The sequence below is a fragment of the Platalea leucorodia genome, assembly GCF_965183815.1.
Source record: "Platalea leucorodia genome assembly, chromosome: 4".
NCBI lineage: Eukaryota > Metazoa > Chordata > Aves > Pelecaniformes > Threskiornithidae > Platalea > Platalea leucorodia.
The window spans coordinates 8364140-8392089 of NC_138826.1; the positions used below are offsets into that span (position 1 = coordinate 8364140).

The window sequence follows — 27950 nt, forward strand, 5'->3', positions numbered from 1 at the left end:
GGTGTTGATGGATGTTGTACATACTTATGTATAACGTGCTTTTACTCATAATTTTTGGATCTGAGACCTATGCATAGACTGTAGATAAAATTGTCCTGTCTGGACATGTATGTATATAGATATAAATGAAGGCCAGTTTGGGGAATCGATGTGCGTATCACCAGCTACGTTGACAGCAGGATGCTTAGGCTGCCCCTGCGTTAATCAGTGGTACAGCCTGGGGGCTGAGGACAGGAGTTCCACGCCGTACGCATCGTGGAGGTTTTACTGGGGTCTGCTTCTGGTCTGTCCTCCTGGGCTGACCCGGGGTTAGTGGTAGGAGCACATTGTCGGGTGTAGCCTCCTCCGGAGGGAATGCACTTTGTGTGTTCCAGGAGCACTCGGTAATGCAAACCAAAGCACAGTAGGTGGAGACCATGGGAAGTTCTGCCTCAAGAGCACACACCTGATCTGAACTGAAAAGCAAAGCTAGGCATACGCTTTGAGCAACTGTTAGATTGCAAATTCCATCTTTGGTGTTGGCTGGCTTGCTGCTCCTCCCTCTTCTGTCTCTCGAACGAGCTAAAAAACTATAGAATTTATTTTGTCACTGTCTTGCACGTGGCACAGAGATCTATCTGTAAAAAGTCATCAGGCTTTTATTTTTTTTTTCTGTTCATGGGAGACATAGTAAAGAAGTAACTGAGGGGCTGTTGAAGCCTGGCTTAAACTTTACCTCCTGTGGGGTGACAGGGAGGTAGGTTGCTTGTCGATGGATTTAGATTATGCAGCAAGGCTGATGCAGAAGTCATTTTATGTAAAGGGCTAGAGATGTGGAAAGAAAGCATTTCACAGATCAGGATAGGAGAAAAAAAAAACTTGGCGGGCTCTAGCTGCCTGTATGCTAAGTATGTGGGAGGGGCAAACTGCGGGCAAGACAGGATAGACCTGATATATATGACTCAAATCTCATAAAATAGATCAGACTGGAAAAGAAATGGGTAGTGATGACGTGCAGGTGAATATATTCTTCGAAGTAACTTGATTTCTTGTGATACCTAAAACGAAGCAGCTACATTTGCATTGGTAGTCATTTGTTACGTCTTTGGACTGCTGCTTTACTTTGGAGGGGTGAAGTGTTGGAGTATTTGGAGTGCTGAGTATTGATGAGATGAGAACTTTGAGGGTACTCCTGAATTTCCTTAGCTGTGCTCTCCTGTTAAAGCACGGGGAAGTAAGGGAGAGGTAGGGGTGAGTCTGTTGATTGGTAGGGCTGGTAGGGCTGGTTTTGTTGTTTCAAGACTGATAGGAATGTGCCTGAATTGCAGGCATGCAGTTTTGACCTGAAGCAGGTGGGGTAAGATGTGTTAGGAGTGAAACACTGCACTCTGCCTTCAACGTGGGAGCTTAGGAAGGCCATGGCGAGAACCCTGCTAGTTAGGCAGCCGTGTCAGCGAGGAAAAAATAAGGCACTTGGGGAAAAAGAGTTCAGTCAGCTGGAATTTCCTTGAAAGGTTCCAGTAAGGAAAATACCCTGGGTGCTAGAAAGTGTATTACTTAACCAAACCCATTCACTAAGCAGCACTTAGAGATGTAATATTTGTTAATTATTAAAGGAGAAAGCAGGCACCGTAGTAAGGGAGAGCAAATAATGACTCTTAGCTTGGTGCAGGAGACCAGGTGCGATGATGAATAACTGCATCACTTCAGCCGCATAAACAGAGAGCAGAGGATGTATGACGAGAATGATACTACCAACAAAGTCACAGGAGTAGTAAGGTGATGGGAGTAGAGTAGCTGTAAATATTTGGCTAGTGTGGAATCTCTAAAGTGCCCGATTAATGTATGTTATCTATGGGTGTTAGAAACTCACAGGAAATGTGGTTGTACTATCAGAAACATTAAACAGCTGGCTTCAGCAGAAAAATTGGCTTGATTTCAAGCATTTCTTGATACAGATATTATATATATAATTCCAAATAAGATTTAAATGATATCTGGACAAGGTTATTAGACTAGAGTCAGAGTAATTTAGAATGGAAGGGACCTCTGGAGGTAATCTGGTCCCAACTCCACCCAGGTCAGGGCTAAGCTGGCTCAGACTGCGCGGGGCCCTGGCAGCCAGGCAGTGCTAGTTGTTAAAAAAAAGTCTTTTTCTTCAAGTTTTGTTTTTTTCCTTACTAAATAGTACATGACAGACTATACTGTTACACAAGGAGGGAGGGCAGCAGAGCTATCTGAACTCATTTCGACTAGTTAAATAAAAATAATTCATAAAAAGAGTGATTTCGTCTCGAGACCAGTCTAGGACTATTTGTATAGGGATGGTTTCAGATGGAGTAAAATTTCTTTGTGTTGCAGGCAGTCCAGGCAGGAGGCAGTTTTAGCCTAAACTCTGTAATGAAATTGCATCAAGGCTATGCCTGAGCTTACAGACTTGCTGGAGAGAGAAAGTAGTAAATATGTAATATTTTTGTTTCATTTATTAAAATTCTGCAGTCTGGCTACAATGGGTGTTTAGCCAAAACATGGGAACATCTATGATGGATTTTTATTCCTTGTGAACAATATTTGAGGAAAGAATTCTTCTTTTTTTAAACAAAGTTTTTTGCCAGGTTTGATAAATGTTTCTATTTCCACTACAGTTCTTGAACCTTTAGCTCTTGGAAGAGAAGATGAAATAACATATATTCTAAAAATACGTTTGTAATAACTAGGAACAAACTTTTGGCCGCTGTTGTGAGCAAAGGCATTCGGATTCTTGCCAACTGATGTGCAGAAGTGCATTAGGAACCACAGTCTTGGCTACATATGATTGAGGTAACCAAGAATTGTGATTAATTCCCGAGCTTTAAAAATAGCTGCTAGGAGGAAGTAATTTTATGAAAGGTCATTAAAGCAGTATTCTCTCATATCTAGTAATTGAAATGAAAGTAAACGAGATTTACCAGAAAGTAAAGAATCTGATTCTAGCTAAGAACACACAATTTACTTTTACAGAGATTAGTTTCATTTCTGGATTTGTTATGACAGCTGGAAGTAAAATGGATAAAGGCATTGGAAATGTGTCCTGGACAGAATACACTCTTTTCTGCATGTTCAGAAAATAATTTAGTGGAGCAAAGAGATTTCTCTTGATATTGCCAAACCCCCAACCCACTGTATAACTCTTTGAATGCTGAAATAAATATTTTAAAGCTACAGTAGAAGAGAAGCAAGGAATGTTGCTGTGGCTGCAGGAAGAACAGTTTAGGGCAAGATGCTGTATGGGTCTTGACTGATTGTATCCTGGGCCTCCTTTTCAGCAAAGCAGTAGTAGAACAGGAGAGGTGCAAGCGAATTCCTTCCTCTTACTGCTCTTCTGTCTGTATGAGAAAATAAATCTTTGACGTTGAAACTTGGCACACTTCTTTTAACATTTTTCGGGGAGTAACTTTACCAGCTTCTGAAAGGAATTCTTCATCCTTCTGAAAGCTAGATTATTTTTTTTTTTCTTGCTATGTGCTTTCTGGTGGCTGGCTTCTAGCAGTCCTACAGATTACTAGGTAAGCTTCAAGTGTTATGTATGGTTAAATACAAAGTGCAGGAGTCTAAATTCTGTTGTCAATAGAATAGATTGATTTTGTATTTTTTTTTAAAGGTGGAATTTCTATTCAGGCAACAGCATAAACCCAAAATAGGAGAGCAATGGTTAACCTACCATTACTGGAGAGAAGATTTTTGCAAATAGATCATGAACTTTAAGTGTATAGTCATCCTTTTATCTGTCTGCAGGTATCATACGTTTCTACATATCATTTATTAAGGAAAGAATGGCAGTTGAGAATGCTGAATAAGCAGGCAGCTAGTAACTATCAGTTGTCCAGAAACACTTTAGAGCAATGCCTTCTGTAAAGACAGAGTATGGCTGATGTGCGAAACTTGAATGAGTGCACTGTACATGCAGATGCACTTTTTTGAGTATCTATCACTTCACCCCTTCCCCCAACATATCTTTAGTTCCATTCTCTGAGTATTGCTGCCATTTATCTTGAATACTTAGTATAATGTGACTGTTGGGTAGGGGTCTTATCTAGTGTAAGGATTAATTTTTAATTGGTTGTTGTTAGTACTGCAATTTTTTTGTTATTTAACAATTTCAGAAAATCATATTTAGCCATGCTGTGTTGAGGCAGTTATATCAACTGAGTCAGTGTCACTTAAGTCTGGAGGCATAAGTTTGATATCCATTTCAAAAGGTCTCATTATTCATTCAAAGGGTCTGATCTTTGTATTAATTTAGATATGTCTCCCTTTTTATATCCCTATGAGTATCTGTATACCTGTATAACTTTTTTTTTTTAAGAAAGCAGAATGATTTGTAAAAATCTGTAGGTTTGAACTTCTGTTGAAAAAAATGTGAGTATTTTAACCTGGCAGAGACTTAAACCAAGGAGGTGTTGCAGCTTGGCTCTAGTCCCTCTGTTAGCCCTGTGCCCTCATTAGAGCTTTGCTGTTTGTGTTCCCCTAACAACATAGAGCTGCAGCAAGCCCAGGTAAAAAAAACTCTGCTTTTCTGTAGGGGTGAATTGTCTGTCGGGCCGCCCACCCCACAGGGCAGCCTGGCTGCTGAGGGGGTCCCGCTGCTGCGGGAGTGCCAAGGGTGCTGCTGAGGGACCACCCCTGTCCCTCTCCGGTCACCTTTGGGCAAGGGTGGATCTTGCCACTCATTCCCATCAAGGGCTGTGTTTATCCCTGTGAACCACAGCACTGCCAGCTGCCATGGAGAAGGGCCCTTACAAAAAAAACATCTATTCACCATGGAAGCAAGCACATTCACTCTCTATGGAATAAAACCATAGCTCTTTCAATAATTATAAGCAACATATTACTTGATTTCATCATCATATACAAGTTAGGATCCTTGCGCACTGTTTTTAACCTTGGACTGCTTTGTTTGCAAAATACTGTTTCCAGTTCAACTCGGAAATGTGCCCTTGTATGAAAATGGCAAAAAATCAATGATGCTTCTGTTGAAAATATCTAAGTTACAGTTTATTTTGGTATTTGTATGACTTAGCAATGTAGGATTACCTCAGGTTTAATTGTCTTGCAACGCTCTTGTTCAAATGGTATTAAAGTGTGTAAGTCAAAGGCTATTTTTGTGAACTTCAAGAGTTCATCAAGAAGGGCAAGCTGTGCATGATGAACACATGTTTATTCATTATGATTTTCTTCTGGCATTGCAGGCTAACAGACTCTGAAGTGGAAAAAAAAAAAAAGGCACTGCACTGATAGTTTTGCTTTTTTAGCTTCCCAAATTGTCTTTTTTTTCCCCTCTCACAAAAAAGACAATCCTTCATACCTGTCTCTGAATATATTGTAATACGCGCATGGCAGTCTCTACCTAAGTGTAACATTGTACACAAATAGCTAATTTAAAACCTGAGTTTAAGGAATTGGGTTCTTGGTAGTTGATGTAAATTAATAAAGTTTTAATAATCAGAGGTCATGGGAATGGGAAAACTAGGAGTGTTTTGCCATGGTACCACAGCCATGGACATGCAGACTGCAGTTCTCTAATCCAGATCCAATTTTTTTCTGTCTCCATCCTCCTTTTCCTCCTCATCTCTACATATGCAGTGTTTCTACCCCTTTCTTCCCCCTGTGGCTGCATATAATCTCTCAGGTACTTTTTTCTTAGGCTTTTTAGTGTGTTGCAGAGGTTATAAAAGCAAACAATTTTTTGAGTTAACATATCTCTTGTTCTCATGAACAATGGGGGGAATTAAGTTACTATAACAAATTGGGAGCAAGTTAATGATTAAACTTGTAATTTTGTATCCTGAAGCTTTGCTATGAGATATTTAATCTTATTTAACTTTTCTTACTGTAAGGTATTTCATCATTCGTCACATTGCACATTTGGTTTTTTTATAGAGCTCTAATCTCTTAAACACGTAGGTTTTCAAATCAAATATTTTTAAAAGTATCAATTTAAAAGAGAAACCTCATACTTTGAATACTTAGTATTTAATGTGCCATTTATGAACCATGACTTTTTTTGGGCTGCTCCACCCAAAAGCTGTTGCTTTACAGTGATGGTCAAGAAAGTATGGCCTGATATCAAGTATTCAGATTATATCACACAGAATATTTTCATCAACTTCTTGGATGCAATTTTCAATTTTTTTTTGTTTGATAAAGCTCATTCAAATTATGAAGTAAACTGAATTAGTCATACTTAAGAAATCAAAGAAAGAAAGAACTCATGGTTTCAGAACTGATGCAGGTTCCATCCCTGTAATATGTAGAAAGATAAATATTTACCACCTCAAGTAACTAAGTAAGATGTACTTAAGGACAGCTTCTATCATGCATGTGCATCTGATGGTCTGCTCCCCTGCACACTTTGTTCAATATGATTTTTTAAATATATTTATTTCTTAGACATTTTATGGTATTGACTAAATCTTTGTTCGTTTGTAAATTAAATGAGGGGTGAGCTGTAAATTCTTTGGTTAAGGTAATTGGTCAGGGTCCCAAGCAAGCCCTGTTTCTGGTGGCAGAGAAGGGGGAAAGGGAAATGGAAAGATGTTGCGTTATGAAATCTGCTGAGTATTTTTCTTATATATTTCACTAGCTATCAATAAGATCTGTTGCTAATCTAAAAATAATAGAGCATAAACCCAGAGTACATGAAGCTGTAGTGAGTTCTGAAGTAAAAGAAGTTTTTAAGCTTGACATAATTTCCTATTCATTCTTGCACTTGCCTTACAATAGGGAAATGAGGAATTGGTATATATTACTTCCCTGAGCCAGAAGATACTTCAAAAAACCCCAGTCAAAATTAATGAACTTTTACTTCTCTTATGGGTAGTGTGTCCTGCTCTTGTAACTTATTTTTTTCTTTGATTCCTAGTAAGCTGTCTCTGGAAGAGTATTTTTCTTTTAGCACGTTTGTATGCTTCAGTGTTAGTGGTTCGGGGTCTAAAATGGGTTTCTGGAGAACACACATGTTCTGCTACCTCCAGAAATACATGGTGGGAGGTAAATTATGGGAGAGATTTCTGCCAGAATCATGACTAAGTCTCGTGATAATGCACAATCCCAGTCTCAAACATTTAACAGAAATCTGTGTGGCATAGCTAGGTAGTTTTTTTGTTTGGTTTTTGGACATCCATTGTAATAAAGCTTTTTCATAGCCTAGAAATGGAGGATATTCAGCTCTTTGTCTAAGTAGCTATACCATTTCTGTTTTCTTGTCGCTCGGATATCTAACTTGGGGGGGGGGGGGGGCGGAAATCCTGCTTTTTTTGTTAGCCAATTATATGATCACATTGATTACATGGAGAGAAAGCTACAACACAGAGGTCCTTTCCAAGCCAAACCATTCTACGATTCTATGAAAAATTCAGACCTTTTGATCTTCATGAAGCATTTATAGAACCTAGGTTGCAAAGCTGGATAGTGTGTTGATTCTGATTTACAGCTAATGTTCAGTTTCTAAATCTTTGGATATATTGGGAAGTGACCTTTATGTGCATTTGGGAAAAAATCTAGAATATTTTTCAAGTGCAAAGCAAATGTAGCTAGGTATTGATTTCTTTTGCAAAGTGAATTGTCAGTATTTGATGGTGTAAAGATCTTTTTCAGTTTAATAGTTGTGGCAATTTTTATAAGTGACGAGTGGTAACGGTATGAAAATCTGGCTTCTAGGTGTGCTGTTGTCTTGGTGCTACTAATTAGATGTGACATTGAGCCGCTGTTTCACTGCCTGGCAGCGACTTGTGCCCTATAACCATAAACAAATTGAGTTGATGTGATGTGTTCAACAAAATAACCAGAAATAGATGTACGGTTGTGGAAATCTTTACTGGTTATATGGTTGTGTGTTTATACTGCAGTGTTTTGTCCAGAACTTAATTGAAAACAAAGTGTGGTTTGGCTGCCTTTCAATGTAGAGAAAGATTATTAGATACAAAACCTTGGCCTTCTTACAGTAATTATTCGGAATAAGCTAGATACAAATCCCCATCTTTTCTGGTCTTGGCAATGTAGAATTTCAGAAGAAAACTGATCTTCTGGTTTTACCAGGCACGGGGTGGGGCTTGGGGGGTTGTCTGTAACGGGAACTTCATGTTGATGCAAACGGATCTTCTATTTAATCTCTGAAGAGCTGTTACAATGACGAATCATTTTACTACATCTGCTTTAGTTCCTTTGGGTTTAGCTAGTTCTGTGGGAATGCAGAGTCTGAACAGTGATCGGGTCATGCAGGGTATTATTCAGGCTTGTGCTTTTCTTTAATAGCCATCTAGCCATTAATATTGATGAGAAATGTTAACAGTTGTCAAGAAGATAGTATGTTTATGCAGTGCAGAAACAACAAACTGTGTTCACTTAAGTCCTGTGATGTTTCAAATTGTGTAATGACATTGGTTCTAGGTACATGTGAAGTCCCTGTTGCTTAGACGATGTTATTAATAAGAGTGTGATTTGTATTACCAAAATTGTAATGGTTTGATTGTAAGAGTATAGCCTTTTACATTTTTTTTTTTTGCACGCTCTTGTGTAAGTAACTGCTTAAATATGTCACATCTTTAAGTCAAATGACACTGCTTGATTTCCTCAGCTTTGGTGCAAAGGTTAATCAGAAAATCCTGCTAGGGTTGAGGGTAGTGTAAGGGGTCAGCCAGGCTGCGGGGCTGGGGGAGAGCCAGGAGACCAGCGCTGCGCCCGCCGCTTTGGCCTCTGCGGGGACTGCCGGCGCTCCCCGGCCCTGCCGCTGCCGCTGCCAGCACCGAGCTCTTCCTTGGAGCAGTGATTCTGCTCCCGTCTCAAATCCCAGCATTTTCCTGAAGATTCCCAGGCAAGGAGTACTTACGAAGCTCCTGCTCATTGCAGAAGATGCACTATATGCCAGATGTAACTCTGCAGTTAGCATTGCTGTTGCTCTAAAGAAAACACTTCTGCTCCAGAATAAAATCAACCTGTAAATAATGCACTTATTCTTTCCATCAACATTTTTCCTTCAGAAATGTAACTTTTAAGCCCTTTTTAAAATGTGACTTTTAAGCCCTTTAGTGAGATCTAAGAGTAATGATTGGTTTGCATTAGAAAGTAGTATTGTATATTTTATTTCCATGGAAACTGACATCTGTGATGCATATTACTGTAACTACAGTGGATAATAACTTTTTATACTTTTAGTTTTGATGGCAATATCTGTGTCGGTAATCATGTGGTTAATGCTGCTGGGTGCAGTAGTGAGAATTGTCAAGCAGTTTCTCTGTGTGGAGAAGAAAACTCTGCACCATGATTATTATTTCCATTGTAAAAACCTTTTACCTGATAGTCTAATATTTTGAATTTATTACATGAAGATTAATATTAACTGTTTCATCACTATTAATTAGGTACTTCCAAGATAAATATAAGGAATTACTAGCTGTTTTAGAGGGTTTGCTTTTAATGTACACACTTGAATGTTTTTCATTTTGTTTGCTTTCCATCTCAGAGATGAACAAAACCCAGGGTTGACCTCTCTCTCGTGTGCACATATTCACAGTGCATAAACTTTTATGTTCTCGTTAATCTCCTTTATCTGTAATTTGCATTGCAGCAATTCATAACAAATTTATACAAAGAAAACCATTAACTACATAAACTTTTTATTGGTTTGGTGTCACACATGGTATTATTAATGAGCTTCGTTCCTTTTAATATCCAGTTTCAGTAACCTTATTTCAATGTTTGCTATTAGACTACCTGAGTTCTTTACGAAACATTTATATGATGACTGAGTCATGTTTAACCAATATTGGAGGAAGCCTTTTTTCTATCAGACACATAAACGGTGATATAAGATTTGGAGAAAAAAAAAAAAATCAATCTTTTCAACTTTTTCAGGGCCAAAGGAAATCATCACAGTTGGGTTTAATAAAGACTAAAAGGATGTCAGTGAGTAAGAGCCCTTAAAGAAGAGCTACATTGATGTTTGTACTAAATTGCTGTCCAAAGAGCTCCGCATAAAACTGAAGGTCTGCATTTTACCTACTTCTGACACTTTGAAGTTAAATGCAGGTTTTCTGCTGCCTTGTTTGTCTTTAACTCCTCTATTCAACTCCTGTAATTGCTGCTTAGTAAGAATGCCTCAGCAATTCATGATAATTGCTAAACAGTTTAGTTTTTGCGTGTCACATAACCTGTTTCACTGTACAATTGGAAGGTGCACTTTTTTAGTAGTAGCCTAGTCAAAGAGTACCTGCAATGTGTCAGAAGTACTGAGGAAAATAAGATGTAGCTCCTTATTTTGTTCAGTAACTATCCCGTTCTGGATTTTGCTGATGTCAAATGTCTTCAGTGCTCATCAGGCAGACATGCAGATGTTTAACTTCACTACCCTGAATTGTCACATTTATTTCAGACAAATAGCGCATGATGGTGAAGTTAGACATGTGCGTAACATTTGCAGTATTGTGGCCTTAATGAATTATTACTTTAAATGTGGTCTTGGTCCAATATGTAATTCACTTCAGAATGAAATTGCCATCACATTTTGTGACTTATATTTTTTTGGTTTTTGTAAGATACCATGTAGAACAGAAAATAATGAGGTTCACTAGCTTGCTATATAAGATGACTAGTAAAAAAAATCGCAAGAAATTTATCCATAAATATGCTTCTTCCTAAAAGTAAAGAAAAAAAACCAACCACACAAAACCAAAAAACCAAACATGAAAACTGCAGCCTTCATCTGAAATAGTTGTGTCTCCCTATGCACAGATCACAATTCACATAGCTGGAAAAATTAACAGCAAAAGGTCTAACATTCCACTTCCATTTTTTCACTGTTTTATTGTATTTAAAAATCTGTTATTCCTACTATTCCACAAAAAGCAAAGCTGGTGACTATTCCAGACCTTGCTAAGAAAGCAGAATTAGTAAGTCCATTGCTTATAAGCCTGATTTCTCTTTCTGTGACACATTTGCTGTACAGGCTTTTACATTAATAATGCTATTTGATTGTTAAAATAGACAGTGTGTGCCACAATTTTTTTTATTTTTTCATTTTATTCATTGGGGTGGCTGAAATGTGACGTACCCATTAAAGGGAAATTCTGTCCCTTAAAAACTGCTTCCAGTGTTGCTTGGAGAAAATTCTATGCTATGCTTAAAGATATACTTGGAATGGACAAGAAGAGATTAAAAACAGTGGAGAATAGTAAAAATCTGAGACACTCTCAAGGCAACGGAAGGTAGGTCCACACTGCAGTACAGCACTCTAATATTGATATACCTGAAATAACTCAGCAGTGCCAACTTACCTGTACTAAGATTTAGTGCTGTCTCAACATCAAACTCGGAGTGGACTAATTGATTTTGTGCTGACTACTTTGACATCAGAATACAGACTAACAGGTTTAAAGTCAGCATATACATTTCTCTGATTTAGTCACAGGAGAGAATCAGCAAGAACTGATTACTTACTGGCCATTTCCAGATGCCAGTAAATGTAAGAAGTCTTTTGAAGGCAAAGGTGTTTTATGTGAGGGTTTGTGGGGGGTTTTAGTTGGTTGGTTTTGTTTTTTATTGCTCTTGGCGAAGGGGAGAAGAAATGGGAAAGTGGTGTGTGGGTCACATGCATCATCTGCTGAGTGGGAGACCAGTAACCACAATTAAAAAACAAACAAACAAACAAAAAAATCAATCTTTTTGTGGAGCTGAGTTTTTCACAACTTAAAAAAGGTCTTTAAAAGGTCCAGCGCCATTAGGACTCCAGTGTTTCTTAACTTCTCTCTGAATGCTTTATTTTCTAGCGTTGGAACTTAAACTGTACCTCTTGAAATGGCTATGTAGTTCCTCTGCTTTAATCAGTGGTCAGAGCTCCCTTTGAGAAGTCCGTGGCAGTCACACTAAAATTGCAGAGATACTTGTGATGGTGGATGAACATCTGAGTCAACCCATCGTGTTAGAACTGGGTAATTTATAAAATTCCTTTCAAGGAAGCACGAAGAGTCCACAAACCAATGATTTTAGTATCTGTTCAGTGACACACAAAAAGGCACAAATGTGTAGCCAGTCCCATAAAGCTTTGTACAGTATGAATGAGCAGTAGTGCCATTGGTACCTGATTTGCCAGTTGGTAATTAGTGTTTCAGTTGGTTATGTATACTCCAATCTGCAAGCATTTTCAGCTGATACGATACAGAATGCGAATATATATATATATATATAAAGGCAGTAATGACAAAACTGACAATATTGAATAAAACTAAACAAGCTGCAGAACATATTTTGTGATATTGCAAACATTTGTACTAGAAAAATTGTGTGAATATTCATTCTCAGATGATTTTGAGTGTTGGCCGATTCCTTTGTTTTACTGATGAAGACTGTTTTCAAGACAGAATGCATTGTTCAGAATTTTTTGGTGTGAAAGGGGATCAATGTAAAAGGTCAATTTTTTTTTTTTTTAGTGGATGACAGATTAGGCAAGTGAATGGCTGCCGAGGACAGCTATGTGAGTATGGAAAAACCTCTCTAAAGTCATGGGTTTTCAGAGCAGAGTAAGAGCTGCAGTGGAAGAAAGCAGAACACCAGGTAAAGCAAAAAGCAAGTAATTAGTATTGTCTAAAATTTGAAGGATCAGCCTAGTCCAGAAACCCACGGCAAACATTACAGTGAACATTGGGTACGGTTTGACTATCAAACTAAGTGGTATAGGACAGATTAAGAAAATGTGGTTATGCACCTAAATAAATGCCATAATATCCCTGCAGAGACAGATTTCTGATAAAACTTTAATATTTTTATATTCACTGTAGCTCAGTCCTGTTTGCCATGAAGTTTTATTTTTATGGGTGATGTCTACTTGTGGTGAAAGCTCATTCTGCAGTTATTAGCTTTTCCAAAACTTATTTTGGTTATGCATTTTAAGTTTTTAATGGTTTTATCAAATTTCTTCTTCCAAGCAAAATGGGCAGAACAACATCTTTTTGGCAGTTGCTCAGTTGTGTACTGTAAAATGAATTGTGCAAGAATAATAGTTTGGATCTTCAGGATTGCTGTTCGACAAACGAATTTTTTTCATAAGCAGCAGATATTTTCCTTTTAATTTCTTACTGAAAGTTTTATTCATATATATATATCTCTCTCTCTCTCTCTCTTAAGGAATGTTTAAATATATTCATAAATTAAGTTATTTTGGGGGGGGGAAACAAAAACAAAAACCCATCCACCCTATCCCCCATTCTAGTATATCTAGAACAAATACATGCTCATTCAACATTTGTCTAATATGTTTTGGCAAGGTACTAAAAAACGGGGGGAAGGGGATGACACAAATCAACCTGGTTGTTGAAATTATCTGAATCAATGTAAACCTGGGAATGGGGGGAAAATACATGAAAATTTTCAATGAAATCTGATGTTAAAGGTGTGCGTTTCTTTGGTATGGAGGAAGCATCACATACCCTTTCTTGCTATGTTAATTATTGTCATAGAAGTCTTGATACAGATTTTGGAACAGTAACAACTTTAGATTTTAAGATTTAGCTTCAATTATGGAAACAATAAAATCAGATTTTTATTCAAACAATCTTAGGAAACACATTTTATGAATTATTTGAAAAAATTAACCCACAAATCGGTAATCTAATTTCCAAGTGTGTAAATGTGTTTCCTAGTATATGTTGGTTTCTTAGAATACAGTATTGCTTCTAGCTCTGATATACACTGATATTTAAATAGCCAACATATAGTCTTTTTCATTAAATTACCTTCAACCTTTTTCTCAATAGTGATTTGTAATTAATGCCTGTTTCTAGTGGGGAGAAAAATAAATATTAAAAAGAGTCAGTTTTCTATGTAGAGTTAATTTTATTACAGACATTATTTCCTTTCTTTCAATTGTTTGTCACATTGTATAGTCTACTTATTCTATAAATACTAGTGTGGCTTTTTATTTTTATTTTTTTTTTAATCTTCTGTCAGCATGTTTTCACACGTCTGAACCTGCTAAAGGGAATATAAAGATTAAGGAGATGGAGGCACATGTCCAATTTTAGGTAGCCAGTTCCTGGCTTGGTTCTTTTTGGGTCTGTCTCTGCCTTTGCAGTGTAGTTGAATGCATACTAACCAGGGAGTCGCTTTGGAACCCCAGCCAATTTAACAAGTTCATGAACTGAATTTTTAATGGATTTCTGTGCAACTGTGTGAGTGGGTGTACGTATCAATACACCTACGTATGTGTAAGACGTAATAGTGGACACAGTTTATAATCGATAATCAGTACATACTTTATTGACTAATGAACTGTTTAAGCATCCCAAGAACAAGGCTAGCTCTCAAATGCTCAGAAACTTTCTCCTCCTTCTTGGTTGGGAGTTTTCTCTATGCCTGGGAAATTGAAGTGTTTCTGTCATCACAGAGTCCTTGGTCAAGGCCTACACCCGACACCTTCTATGCAAGATTGATTGCTTGACAGTTTCCCTGGAACACTTCAGGGGTTATGCTGCCACGTGGACAGGAGGGCTGGAGAATAGGTTGGAAAAGGCTTGTGCTACTCTGGCCCTGTAGTTTTGGGCTTTGGGGCTGTGTCACAAAGAAGAAAAACATCTACTCCTTCTCTAAAGCATAGATGGAAATCCTCTCAGAAAATTTAAAAAAAAAAAAATCTTTTTTTCCTTTCGGTTTAGTGTTGCTAAAGAGTGTATCATGAGATTGGTGATACCTGTTTCCTTTCACTGTCTCCTCTAGCCCGTATAAATAATCTAGCAATCACTTCACTGCGCAGGTCATATATAATGACTGCATTCAGTAATAGGGTTGAACAAAGCAGTAATGTTAAAGTCCATATTTTAAAGACATATGCCAAAGACCTTTTTTTAATAATACAAATACCTGAGTCTTCAGAACAGAAGGAACTGCTTCCTATTTTTGTGCTTTAATGTTTTCTCTTTTCTGACATGAAATATTCCTTCCTTTCCCCTCAGCATGCAGGGTTGTCTAGGAGAATGTAATACTTTACAGGCATATTCATAGACATTCTCTTCTTTTTCTGCAAAACACATTAGACCATACCTTGCAAGAATACCTAAGATCCACTGTAGTAACTCTGATGGGTTGGAAAAAAAAAAATAAGGTTTTTATCTACAGTACAGCACTGACATGGTGTCAAATTGTGATACGTACAGTGTGTTACATACCACTGATAGGGAATAAGAAATATTTGTAAAAACATTATTCTTTAGTTGATGTAAAGTCAATGAAATAAGATTTCTTATGTGCTTGGGTGATCAACCTTTTCTTAGTATGTATTCAAAAGAATGTGACATGCTTACTAAATTCTAATAAAGCTTTATTATGTTAATGCTTACAAATAATTAAGCAAATATGGAATATTAGTTACAGAGTAAAATTAAGCTTTCAAAAAACAATTTCCTTTTCAGTTCCTGAAAATAAGTAATTTGGTTTAAAAGCAAAAGTTTTATGCTCTGACAACGATGCTGTGGCTTAGTTTGGTGACTTTATTTTTGTACACATCCAATAGTTTTTAAAGTTCAGCTGAATGATGTTGCACTACTAGTAAGAGGTTGTCATACATACTTTTCCACATGTTGTAATCTCTGTATTTATTGCTGGACATTATTTATTATGTCTTGTCTTAGAAATTCTGAATGGAAATGCTATATCTAATGTTAACTTATGTTGTAGTTACAAGACTACAGTATTACTGATGACATTCTTACCACTGTATTCAAAAAAACCCTAACTTTGTAGGTGCAATTTGGGAAGCAAATAGCAAGTGAGATGGCATCACATTTGTCTGTTGCGTATAAGAGGGATGTTTATTTATCATCCCTTTGTATTTGCAAAATCTTTCAGACTGATAAGTTAATGAAGCATTTGAAGATTAAAACTGCATCCTGTATTGACACTTATGTAAATATTTGGCCATTTAAATGCTATTAGCAAGCTATAAACTTCTGAATGATCACTGTGTAGCTGTGGAGTTCAGTATCAATATGTTAAAAAAGGTTGGAAAAATTGATTGTCACTGACATCCAACATCTGCTAGTCTTTTCAGAACGACAAGGCCGAGGTAAGGAAGGGCTAGGAGACACAACATAATTTTCTGCTGCATTGTATTTCCAGAACATACTTCCAATATTGAACTGAAAGTCGTGGTGGGGTTATGCTCTGCGGTGGCTCATACACTGATGCATATAAATGAACTAAAGCCTCTACTGTGAAATCAATGCTTATAGACTTTGTCCTGTAAGAGTCAGGCATTCACAGCCCCACATCAAAATGTTTTATTAATTTTAAAGTGAATGGACATCTTGTGTCCTCTTCTTGTTTGTTTTTTTTTTTTCTTTAATAATAAAATAAGGAAATTGCTTCTTTTCATTTTTTCCCAGGATAGTCATTCTGTTCTGTTGCATCTTAATCTCAACAAGTATTTCATAAATAGTCTGGAGGTTGCTTACCTTTTAAAAAAAAAAAGGGTACATTTTCTAAGGTCTATGACACAGTTTAGCTCTAACTTTCAATATAAATTATTCTGAATGTATGCCTGTCACTGACAAGCAAGTAGTATTATCTGCTTTGTCTTGCTCCTTATTTAAGTAACTACTAGGGCTTGCAGAAACTAGTAAAACAGATCTATTAATGAGATCAAATTAAAATAAACTTGCTTTAATATGGTATAGCTGGTTGGTTGAAATTTCCCTTTCTTCCAGGCACAGCTGTTAATTTTTGTCCCTTGCAGCAAGCTTCCTTGATAAATTGCTGATAATTAAAGGACATTTATTTCTTCTAACCTCTGTGTTATTTAGCTGATTTTTGTCCTTCTGATGTCTCATGTTCTGGTAGATCTTTGGCTCTTAACATTTATTATCAGGTTTTAATTTGAGGGAGAGGCAGAAAGGCATAAAGTAGCTGTGCTGGGTGTACGAAGATGCTTGGTTTTGTGAGTGTACTTGTTGGGGTGGGGGGTGTTTCAGAGCTTGAAACAGTGTTTACCTGCACTGCAGCTAGCCTGAGCGATTGTGGTATTGCTTGGTGAAACTTGGAGTTGCCAGAGAGAAAAATCAAGGAAACTGTTCATCTGGTTTGGGTTGATAAATAAAACCAGTTTACTTCGTGAGAAAGCTTGTGACAGTGCCAAAGTTAATAAAAAGTTGAGATGAACTTTGCTTGTTATGTTCAAAGGCGCTCTCCTTCCAAAAACAGCTTTCCATCAGATACCGCTAGAATATTGGAAGTCTCCTCGCCATCAGTGAGTCATACAAACTGCAATCTGCGGTCGGTGTCCCTGCATGGGAGCCAAATGTTCCGAGATACCTAAGCGTCTTTCGTCCCAGCTGTCCCGTGTTCCTTTTATGTGGTCTCGCCCTGGGAGAGGAGGGAAGGGTGAAATGCTGGGAATCACCTCAGAGGTTTCTAGTCTTTTACAGTAGAGCATATTTCATTTTTAAGTCATCCACTATTGAGATCCGCTCAAAGTAGTCCTTGGATTCAAAGGAAGCTCAAGAGGATGAGGGTCTGTACTGACAAACTGTAAGAAAGCTTTTGGTAATATTTTTTTTCCTTTTTACTGTCTAATTATGCTCTTTGCCCATATCTGCTCATTACACAGTTTGCCGTGATTGCAAGTACTAACAGTGGTTAGAGGTCATTGCTGCCTGCTTTCAAAACGCTGGATGTTGCAGTGCCAGCTCTTGCTTTCCTTCTGGCATTCCCTTTCATATAAGGCTTGTTGCTTTCTGAAGAACAGATCTTTAGAAATCTTATCGCTTCTTTGTGCCACTCTTTGAATGGATGAGAAAATGACTGTAAAAGAAAGTAGATTTGCATGAGGTAACTCCTGTAAAAGTGTTATGATGGCCAGCTTCCTTCAGTAGTTGGGTGTTTTTCTGATCCGCTCAAAGACTGATTGCACAAGAATTATCTCCTGTTGCAAACAAACTTGCAGCAATGTTTCTTCTGCAGTGATGCAAAACTAACAGACTATCTGTCTTGGATGAGCCATGACTTTAAACATCTTGTGTTATTAATTAGCTCCAGTTCTGGGTGTTAAGATCCAGAACTAATGTAAGATTTTGGAAGAAACTATATATCATCAAAATAGACGTATCCCTAAAAGAGTGTAATTAAATGGCCAGAATAACTTAGAGTTAAGAGGAAAATCATCCTGTTTTGTTTTGTATTCTCCAGCATTCATCCGTTTCTTTCCTGAAATTCTCTCATTAAAGAGCCTTATATTTCAGTGGACTAACAAAAATTAAGGCAAAAAACGGTTATAGTTTGCTTTTCAGTCCTTCGTAATATTCATGTTTGTCAGCATTCCTTAAGTGGGAGTTTAATTTCTGATGTTCATTATGAGAGTTTTGTTATCTATTCAAACACAAGGATTTGGAACTCTGGATTTCCAACCTGAATCATTTAGAGCAAGACTTTCAAAGGAACCATCATAGGAGAATTGAGATTTGAGTACTTAGACTCTGTGGCAAATCTCAGAAATAACGGTCTCCTCGTTGTTTGATGATAATATGCAGAGCTACATAGCACAGGGGAGTGATTTTTGGAAGGGAGTTTTTGGTGTAGGTCTGTATGCCACGACAGCAAATTCATGTCATTTGTGGTTTTCACAGTTAAAATATTCAACTAGTGTTGTTTGAAATTCTAGTAATTGTTCATGTTGTTTCCATATAGCATGTGCAACATTTGCTAACTTAAAGCCATATTATATATAAATAAAGGACTAAAGCAGAAGAGTAATTATTTTCTTTTAAAAAAAGTTTCTCTTTTCTTCCACAGGTATTTCTAATACTTTTTCTTTGTGTCTTAACACTTAACAGTTTATTATTTACTTTTTTAAAATTTAATTATGTATCAGAGTTTCATGGTGTAAATGGGAATGGCCTTAATTAAAACAAGCAAACCCCCCCTCCCAAAAAACCCGAGCACAGTTGTTTCTGTAGGCAACTATTTACTTGTTTGCATTATAGAAGAACCTTGAATCTTAGAACTGCAGTTAAGCATATCTTTGGTCTTGTTATTCTTACATACATCACTGGGTATTAGCAATAGACGTTAACAAAGTTTGAGAGAAAATATTATCTTTAAGTGACTGTGGGAAATGCAAAAATTAGTGACAAAGCTTAGAAAGTTAATGCAAGTCTGCTTCTTCAAACTCAATGCTGTTCTTAAGTAAACTGTTTAGTGTAGCGTTTTTATTTCTATAAAGAACTGAACAACAAACAGAAACCCAACATGTGGTGCTATTAAGGTTATAGGAAAGAAGTGAAAGCCATGCAGCCAAGGACAGAGTCCTGCACTCAAGTTAAGTAATCCACTTCATCTGTGGAAAGCCATTGTACAAAACTAAGCAAACGAACACATCCTCAGAAGAGGCGGATCGGCTCCAGACAGTTCAAACATCGACGATTGAACAGCAACAAAGTAAATGCAGAAGGATGGAGGAGAAGACTCTCTCCCTAAACTCAGTAAATTGAAACCAAATAGAAAATTTCCTATGGAGGTTTTCTACAAACAATGTCTGTCTCTCTGTTCTTGGGAATCAAAAAAGCAAATTAAATTTCTGTCCTTGGAGCTGAAACATAGACTGAGTTCCCCTGTCAAATAGACAGAATGTACTTTGGTGGAATGATAGTAGACGGCCATTTGAAACAGCCCTGAAGGAATGTGTTTAAGGGGGAAAAAAAAAGTATGTTTTAAACTCACTAAGGACAGTCTTTATTAAGAAAAAAGTTGCCAAAGATCTCAGACACTGAAGTATGTAAACAATTGACCACTACCTAGTATGTTCTTCAGTAGAGACTTCCAAATTATGAGAGATCTGTGCATGAGTGTGGGATGAAACTCTGCTACAGAGATTGCACTGCAGTTGTTTTATTTTTATTTTTATTTTTTTTTTTTTTTTTAGAATAAGGTATTTGAGATTAAATTAAATTTTGTCTTGTATTTGTCTTGCAAGACAAATATGAGAAAAGGGTTCTGAGTCTTTGAAGAAACTTCTTTGGCTATTCTTAATTTCGATTTGTGCTAAATATGCTTTAGCAATGTGCAAGTACATAATATTTTTCTCACTCCAAACACCTTTTTGTGTGGAGTACTGAAGAGCTACTTGTAGTAACAGGTTTTATAACACAGATGTGGTATATTCAAAGCGATACCTAGATTGATGGTACAGTGCACCTTTTAACAAAGCTTCTTCCCAATAAAATGGATGATGAGGTGTTTAGTTGTAGCTTTGTTAGGACTGGGGCTTTTTGCAAAGATGAGCCACGTATTGCCTTTCCTGCTGACTTGTATTTGCATAGGTTAGCTCAGTACTGTTATTAATTGTATATAAACTGTTGAACAGATGTGTACACACACATTTTTATATATATATATATATACACATATATATTTATTTTGCTGACAATTCCTTGCGCTGCTCTCTAGTTTTGGCATATTTGGTTCTTCAGAACTGATGACATTTGGTTCCATCTTTCTCCAAAGTTGTAAACTGAATTGGCAGACAGTTAATCTATTATGTGATAATCTGCTTAATGAAGTCAATGGAAGTCCTAATGTAATTTTTTAATAATATCAGTTGTATAATTTTATTTAAATGATCATTAGTAACCATGAATCCTTGCAGTCAGCTTAACCAACATACCCTTAGCTTTTTAACTTCTTTCTTTCTAGGCAGAACTAGTGAAAGGGAATCTGCAAAGTGTCGGACTCACGCTTCGCCTTGTGCAGTCCAAGGAAGAAGATGCAGGGCATGTTGTCATTGAAACTGTGACTCCAAACTCGCCTGCTGCGGCTGCTGATCTACAGAGGGGAGACAGACTTCTAGCAATTGGCAGTGAGTAATATGTCAGCTTTCAAAATAAGTGTCGTCTTGCAAACTGGGAGGACGTGTCTGCATACAATTCAACTGCACTACCTTTCTCAACAATTACAGTTATGCCTGGCACTCATAATAAAAACTAACATTTATGTATTTATGGCCACTTAAGGTTATCATTCACTGGGTTTGTTTTCTTGCATATTTATTTACTCTTTGCTAGGTAAAAGTCAAAATAAAGTTGAGTAAACATTTGAATGTAAACATATTTTAACTGCTCTAATAGTGATGCTGTGAGGTTCTCTACTTAGTTTCTTCCAGTGGTGTTACAAAATGTGCTTAGCTTACAAAGAAAACTAACATTTTACATCTTAGGCCTGCATACTCAGCTTTGAACCTAAAGGTACTAAATAGAGTATGGAACAAGTAGTGTAAACATATTGTTGACTAACAGAGTAATTGTCTGAAATGTCAAAATGACCCAAGGTCTGCTGAGTATTTGACAGTATTTTTATACCTTTAGTATCAATTTTTGTCAGCTCTGACATGTAGGAGCCTAAGTATTATTTAGAAATCTACTCTGAAGTTCTCATATTTGAAGACTTTGGCCAAATTGGCAGATAAGTGCTGTGTTGAGGCAAAAAGTTACCCTTGACTTTTGTGGGGGAGGGCACTGTGGTTTTTTTTTTAATAAAGATTCTGTTGAAATCCCTGGGCATTATGAAGTGGATTGATACTAGTTTATATTCCACAACTTTAAATTAGACCATCTCCAGATATAGCTTGAATACTTCTGTTTTATATGGACCCTGAGACCAACAGAGAACTAGATGATAATCATAAACCATAATCAGAAATTGATACTGGAAATCTTACTGCTTTAAACTTGAGAATGGGAGGGGACTTACAGAATATGACAGTGGACACAAGGACAAATAAACCATTAACGAGAACAGTGGCTAATCAACTTAGTGAAAGCAGCAGATAGAAACCTGTTTATGATCATTAAGAAAGAATGCAATCTTTTCTATTCTACTGGATGTTGTGGGACTAAATAAAACAGTATGGAGTAGGAATTGTAAGTAACTTAGTTTAAAGTTGTTGGGGTTTGTATAGTGTCCAGGGATTTATAAAGACTAAAAAGGAGTAGGAATATCACTGTATATTAATAACATTTTAGAAATAAGTGTAGGTACCACTGATAAAATAGAATGTAAACTGAAATCACTCTAGGGGAAAAATGGTAAAAGAAATTATGTTAGGGTTATATTGTGAATCTAGAGATTATCTCCATCATGTCATTGGTAGGGAAAGAACTGCAGAAAGAACTGCATAATTATGAGCTGTATATAGTATCCCCCATATCCCTGCATGTGACAGCACACGCATTTCTTCTCCAAACATTAACCCTATAAATATGAGGTAAAGTAATTTTATATATGGTTCTGCTGAGTCATTAAGATACTATAGAAGAGTTAGTGTGGTAAAATACTATGAAGATAGAATTTTATACACTTATGGCATGAGCTACTTAAACTCCCTACTAGCACAGTCACATTAATATTTATTTTTAAGTTTTTATCTGAGAGGTTTTACAGACCAGAGCTTAACCACTACAACGAGTTATTGTCATTAGGTACTGCCTAAATCCCCATTGCATTGCTCCAGTGATGTAAAAGGGTTTTGAGTTGCTTCGAACAGGTAATGTAAAGCTCGCATGTAATTTGTTGAATCTTCCCATGGGCTCTGCAGGTACTGTCAAATGGCTCTGAAAGTTCCGATGAGGGAGGTGATTCAGTTCACTGTTCAGCCACACTGAGAATGTAGCATCATGCCTATATTTTGTAGCATATTGGAACTATTTTCTTTGTTAGCCTGCTTCTGTTTTAATTATAACTGTGTTTAAAGATACCCATCTCTTGAATCCTTTGTTAAATCCCTGCTGCTGAAAAGTCCAAACTTACAATAAGACCAAGGTTAAAAATGTTAGCATGTAAAATGAACATTATAACTTTGCAGCATTGATAACAAACAGCAAACTGGAGTATTTATGTTAGTATCTTTTTCAGCTCCTGAAGTGATATATTTGTATGAATAAAATGGAAAGGATCCATCTGTTACATTTTAATTAAGCTCTTCTGTCATAATTGACTTCCTTTGTTAGTGAGCAATAGTACTATTACCACTGTTAAAGATCTAAAGATGTTTGTTGACTATTTTTGGCCATTTAGATTGTTATCATAATTAAAATTTAACAATTTTTGTTTTTTTTAATAGGTGTTAAAATCACATCAACTGTCCAAGTGTTGAAGCTTATTAGACAGGCTGGGGACAGAGTTTTAGTCTTTTATGAAAGGCCTGTTGGGTATAATCAGCATGGTTCAGCGCTGCAGGATGGATTTGGGCAATTGGAAGACACTGCTTTTTTGACACAACCAGAAGATGACCAAGCTAGTTTATCAGCTGATGTTGATAACAGAGATTTTGATTCAGAATTTGAGGACTTAGCTTGTGAATCACCTGACCAAAAAGAAGATCTGCCAACAACTCCGAGTCCCAAACGTTCAGTAGTAATACTTGCTGCTAAACCACTTGGAACTATATCTCCGATTCTGAATCGAAAACTGCATTTAGGAAGTTATCAGACAACATCAAAAACGCAACAGAAGGATGGAGCTAAAGTGGCAACACCCAAAACTATTGACAGTTCAGATGCATCGCAGCAATCAGGTAAACAATCACAAGGATCCAGTACTAAGCCTCCTGTGCCACCTAGGCCGCAAAGTAAGCTTATTTTGCCTACTAATGAAACTCAAAATCTGTTGGAAACTGGAGGTGTACCTTCTGAAAAACCAGAGAGGCCACCTCCACCTACAAATAACGGAGATAAATGTACAGAGAAGGTAGTAAAGAATAATGATCAAATAGAAGACCCGATGGTATCAAAAGTAATAACAGCACCAAAACAAGATACATTAAAAGATGGACTTTCAGAAAATGCACGTAGTTACAAAGATAGTGGAGATGATCATCAAACATGGGAATCACCAGAAATTCCTTACAAAATCCGGCAAGGCCGATGGCCAAGGACGAGAACATCCTCCTGTCTATTTGAAGTAGAAGGATACCATAAGTACCTTAATGTTGCACTCTGGTGCAGAGACCCTTTCAAAGCAGGTGGTTTTATCTGCTTAGGATATGCAAGCATAAAACTTGAACAAATTGCTTTAGATTGTATAGCTACATCCTCAATGGAGTATATTAGAACATTTAAACTGGATGCTCCTACACCTAAAGCAGCAGTCACTAGAACAGCATTGCGGAATTTGACAACCCATAAGGGATTCAATGAAAAATTTTGTTATGGTGATGTAACTTTACACTTCAAATATTTAAAAGAAGGTGAAATAGATGATTCAAACTTTCTCCTGGAGAAAGAAAGGGAATGTCACTTGGAAGAAGAAGCTCGTGCACTTCAGAAAGAGGATCCTTACTTGGGACAAATTGTTTTTACGGAGAACAAGCATAACTTTCAAGATACTCAGTTTCAGAATCCGACTTGGTGTGATTACTGCAAAAAGAAAGTATGGACTAAAGCAGCTTCGCAGTGCATGCTCTGTGCTTATGTTTGCCATAAAAAATGTCAAGAAAAATGTCTAACTGAGACACCTTTTTGTGTAGGAGCTGAAAAGCGACTTGATCGAACTGCGGGAGGTTGTAGAGCAGAAGGACAGGAAGCTCCCCCAGCTGCATCCTCTCGTGTGGATTCAGAATCTAAATCTGTTAACAGAACTACAGGTTTGACCAGGCATATCATCAATACAAGCACCCGTTTGTTAAACCTTCGTCAAGTCCCCAAAGCTCGCCTTTCTGAGCAAGGAACAGAGGTGGTAGAACCTTCACCAAAGCACACACCAAACACTTCTGATAATGAAAGTAGCGACACTGAAATCAGCGGGCCAAGCAGTCCTTCAAAACGTGCAGCAGGTACTGGGATAAAGTTGGTCCGAAAGGAGGGTGGTCTAGATGACAGTGTCTTCATTGCCGTTAAAGAAATTGGACGTGATCTCTACAGAAGTTTACCCACAGAGGAGCGTTTTCAGAAATTAGAATTTATGTTGGATAAGCTGCAGAATGAAATAGACCAGGAGCTGGAAAATAATAATTCACTCGTTAAAGAAGAAAAAGAGACAACTGATGCAAGGAAAAAAGCCTTGATTTCTGCTGCGCTGGCTAAGTCAGGTGAAAGACTGCAGGCCCTTACGCTGCTGATGATCCACTACAGAGCAGGCATTGAGGATATAGAGTCTTTGGAGAACATGTCATTAGAGCGGCAGTCCAAAAGAGGGACTAAAGATTCGGAGGAACCCAACATAGCCGAAGAAATGGATAACGAAGATGTCAGTCTGACAGAGGCGCCAACATTCAACATCATATCAGAAGAACCAGTTGATCCACCTCAATCGCTAGACTGATATTTACATATTTAGCCTTTGAAGGAATGGACTAAAAGAATACTTTGCACTTAATTACACACACACACACACACACAAATTAAATTAAAACACTGGTATAATGTACATGTCCTGCTTCTGCACAGTTATTTGCCTGTGTAAGAGTACAGCTAATAATGGTTCTTCTCCAGCTACAGCACCATCCTTTTGTTGAACTGGCTGGTTAAAACTACATTTTGGGGTTTATATTGGAAATTTATTTTTAATAACTTATTTTTATTTTTTCTAATTATGTAACCTTACCATTTCACATTAATGTGTGTGGTGTCCTTAATGTATTACTTGCCCCCTCCCCCCCCTTTTTTTTTCTTGAGCTAGTGTTTGAAACAGGGAACTGCAGGATTTTCAAGATGTTTAGTTTCCATTGTATGATGAAAAAAATTATAAGCTTGTTGCATGCCTAAGCTGATGACTGACACAGAAGTCACCGAGGGACCAGGCTTTAAAATGTTGATCACGGTTATTGTATGTCTTCTAGGTAGTTGTGTATTTTTTGCCAAACATATCATGAAAGCAAACAAAAGGTCTTTCATTTTGTCTGTTATTAATATTTACTAAAGTTAACATTGCATATCACTTGTTCCCCATATTTTTGTTAAATACAAAAACTTTTCATAGTTTGTAATTAACGTGAAATATAGTAATGCTATGCTAAAAAAATCTTCCTTAGAACTTTCGGCTATTGTATCCTGATTGAATAATACTAGATATCAAAGTACATACTAGTCTCTAATAATAATTTAATTGGGAATATTTTTGAGATAAGAGGCTGGTTGCCTTCCAGAACAAAATTATATATTTAAGTGTTGTTGTATTATCTGATAAATTGATAAAGGAAAATTGTTCTTCTCAAGAGTTGGAGGTTTCATTGCATTCTCTGAAAAAGCATGTAATGACGGTTTAAGTAATTTTAAAAAAATTAATATTTTGCTGCAGACTTTATCTTATCATTTCAGAAAGCTTAAGCTACAAAATACTTTACAAAACAGGTAAACGTGTTCTCTCTCAACACTTTTGAGTAATCATATAGTGATAAGTTGCATTCAGCTTCTCAGACAGAAGAGACAGTCTGAGCAGAAGGATCACCTTTGTCAGAAAAATGTCCTATAGTGTATATAACATGTTTTATTTGAGTCAAAGTGAGTCGAGTAGAGATGAGGAAGAATTTCAGCCAGCAGCTTTTGAAAAGAACTCTCTGGTTTTGTGCTATGTGTAAACTGTGGATCTTAGCATCACCTGGCTAAGGCCGTTGTTCTTATTTATTTCCTGTAAACATGTCTTTGTTTCATCTTCTGTGTATAGAAATGCCGTATAAAATATCACCTTTATTTTAGGTACTGTGTTAGGTACTGGTATCATTATCACTGGTAGTAGAAAAAAAAAAAAATGCCTTTGTGGAAATGGAGTTGAATCTAAGATGGTAAAATAACTCATTTAAATTTTGAGGCAGCCTGTAATGTACCTCGCCATTAAATTTGCTTCTCAGTTTATTTTGTGATGGGCAAAATTAAGAAGCAATGGTTTTCACAGATGGAAGAGCATACTGGTACTTCTAAACAAAATGGTTACTTCCACGCATGCAACTACTTGCACTTTTTTGTGAGTTCTGGGCAGTTGATACTTAGTTGATGTATGGAAAACACTATCCATGCTAAAAGAGGCATGTGACACACTTCTGAAATTAAGCTTCAGCAAATAATCGCACAAAATTAGCTTCCCTTCTTGACTAAAAGTTATTTAACCTATACTTGCTTGAGATGCATATTAAGACTTCCCCACTCCATTTTCTCAGTGGCTTACCATTGGTGGTGATCTGCATTCAATCTCCATCAGTGTTTGCTCTTACGGACTACTATAGAGGTTTTCAAATATATCCAAGTACTTCATTTAAACCCTGGTACACATGAAGGAGCTGTGAAAACAATGCAAATACCGATTTAAAAAATGCATTCAGAGTTTTAAATTGACTTGTGTAATACAGTGGGTAAGAAAAGCTGGATATAGTTTTCCTCGTATAGCATTGCTAATGATGATTGTAAGAGATAAATTAAACGTAGTGCAATATTTTTAAATATACTGAATGGGAAAAGGGCAAAATAGTTGTATTTTAGTGATAAGAAGGAAAACATAAATTCCTATCTGGCATTAATTACAATAAACGGTTAATCTCAAGGGGAAAATTGTAATACTACATTCCTGATGTAATCTTTGCTTCATGCGTGACTGTAAATAGCTGAAAATAAAGAATACCACAGAAAACAAGAATATCTTGACTTAATGATATCTGAATAGGTGGCAGCTACACACATTTGCAGAAGATCTGCCTAATGATTTTGTTGGCTATTATTTTATCATGAGAATAAGCTTTAATAAAATAGTTTTGCTAAATTATCAACTTCTTTGCATTGTGTTAATATTTTTTTTAAACATTTGTATTGCAATAGTTTATCATCTAAAGCCACTACTTAAAGAAAAGATCTTTGGGAGAAAAACCACAAATTTTGCATTAAATAAAGCTACTGATTGCTGGATCAGTTGGGCTTTTATGCATTCTGTCTGTTTGGATATGCGTTTATTTTTTATTCCAAACAGTGTAATAGTAGACA

General features: G+C 36.8%; 1 protein-coding gene across 1 annotated transcript in view; it reads left to right on the plus strand.

Moving 5' to 3' along the window:
* PDZD8 (PDZ domain containing 8) overlaps positions 1-27679 on the plus strand; it is a 66776-nt gene extending 39097 nt beyond the window's left edge. The window contains exons 4-5 of the mRNA XM_082308678.1: positions 20686-20848; positions 23108-27679. Of these exons, the coding sequence (XP_082164804.1) occupies positions 20686-20848; positions 23108-25305 (2361 nt within the window). The 3' untranslated portion in view covers positions 25306-27679. The remainder of the gene's footprint in view (positions 1-20685; positions 20849-23107) is intronic.
* Positions 27680-27950: the final 271 nt, after the last annotated feature.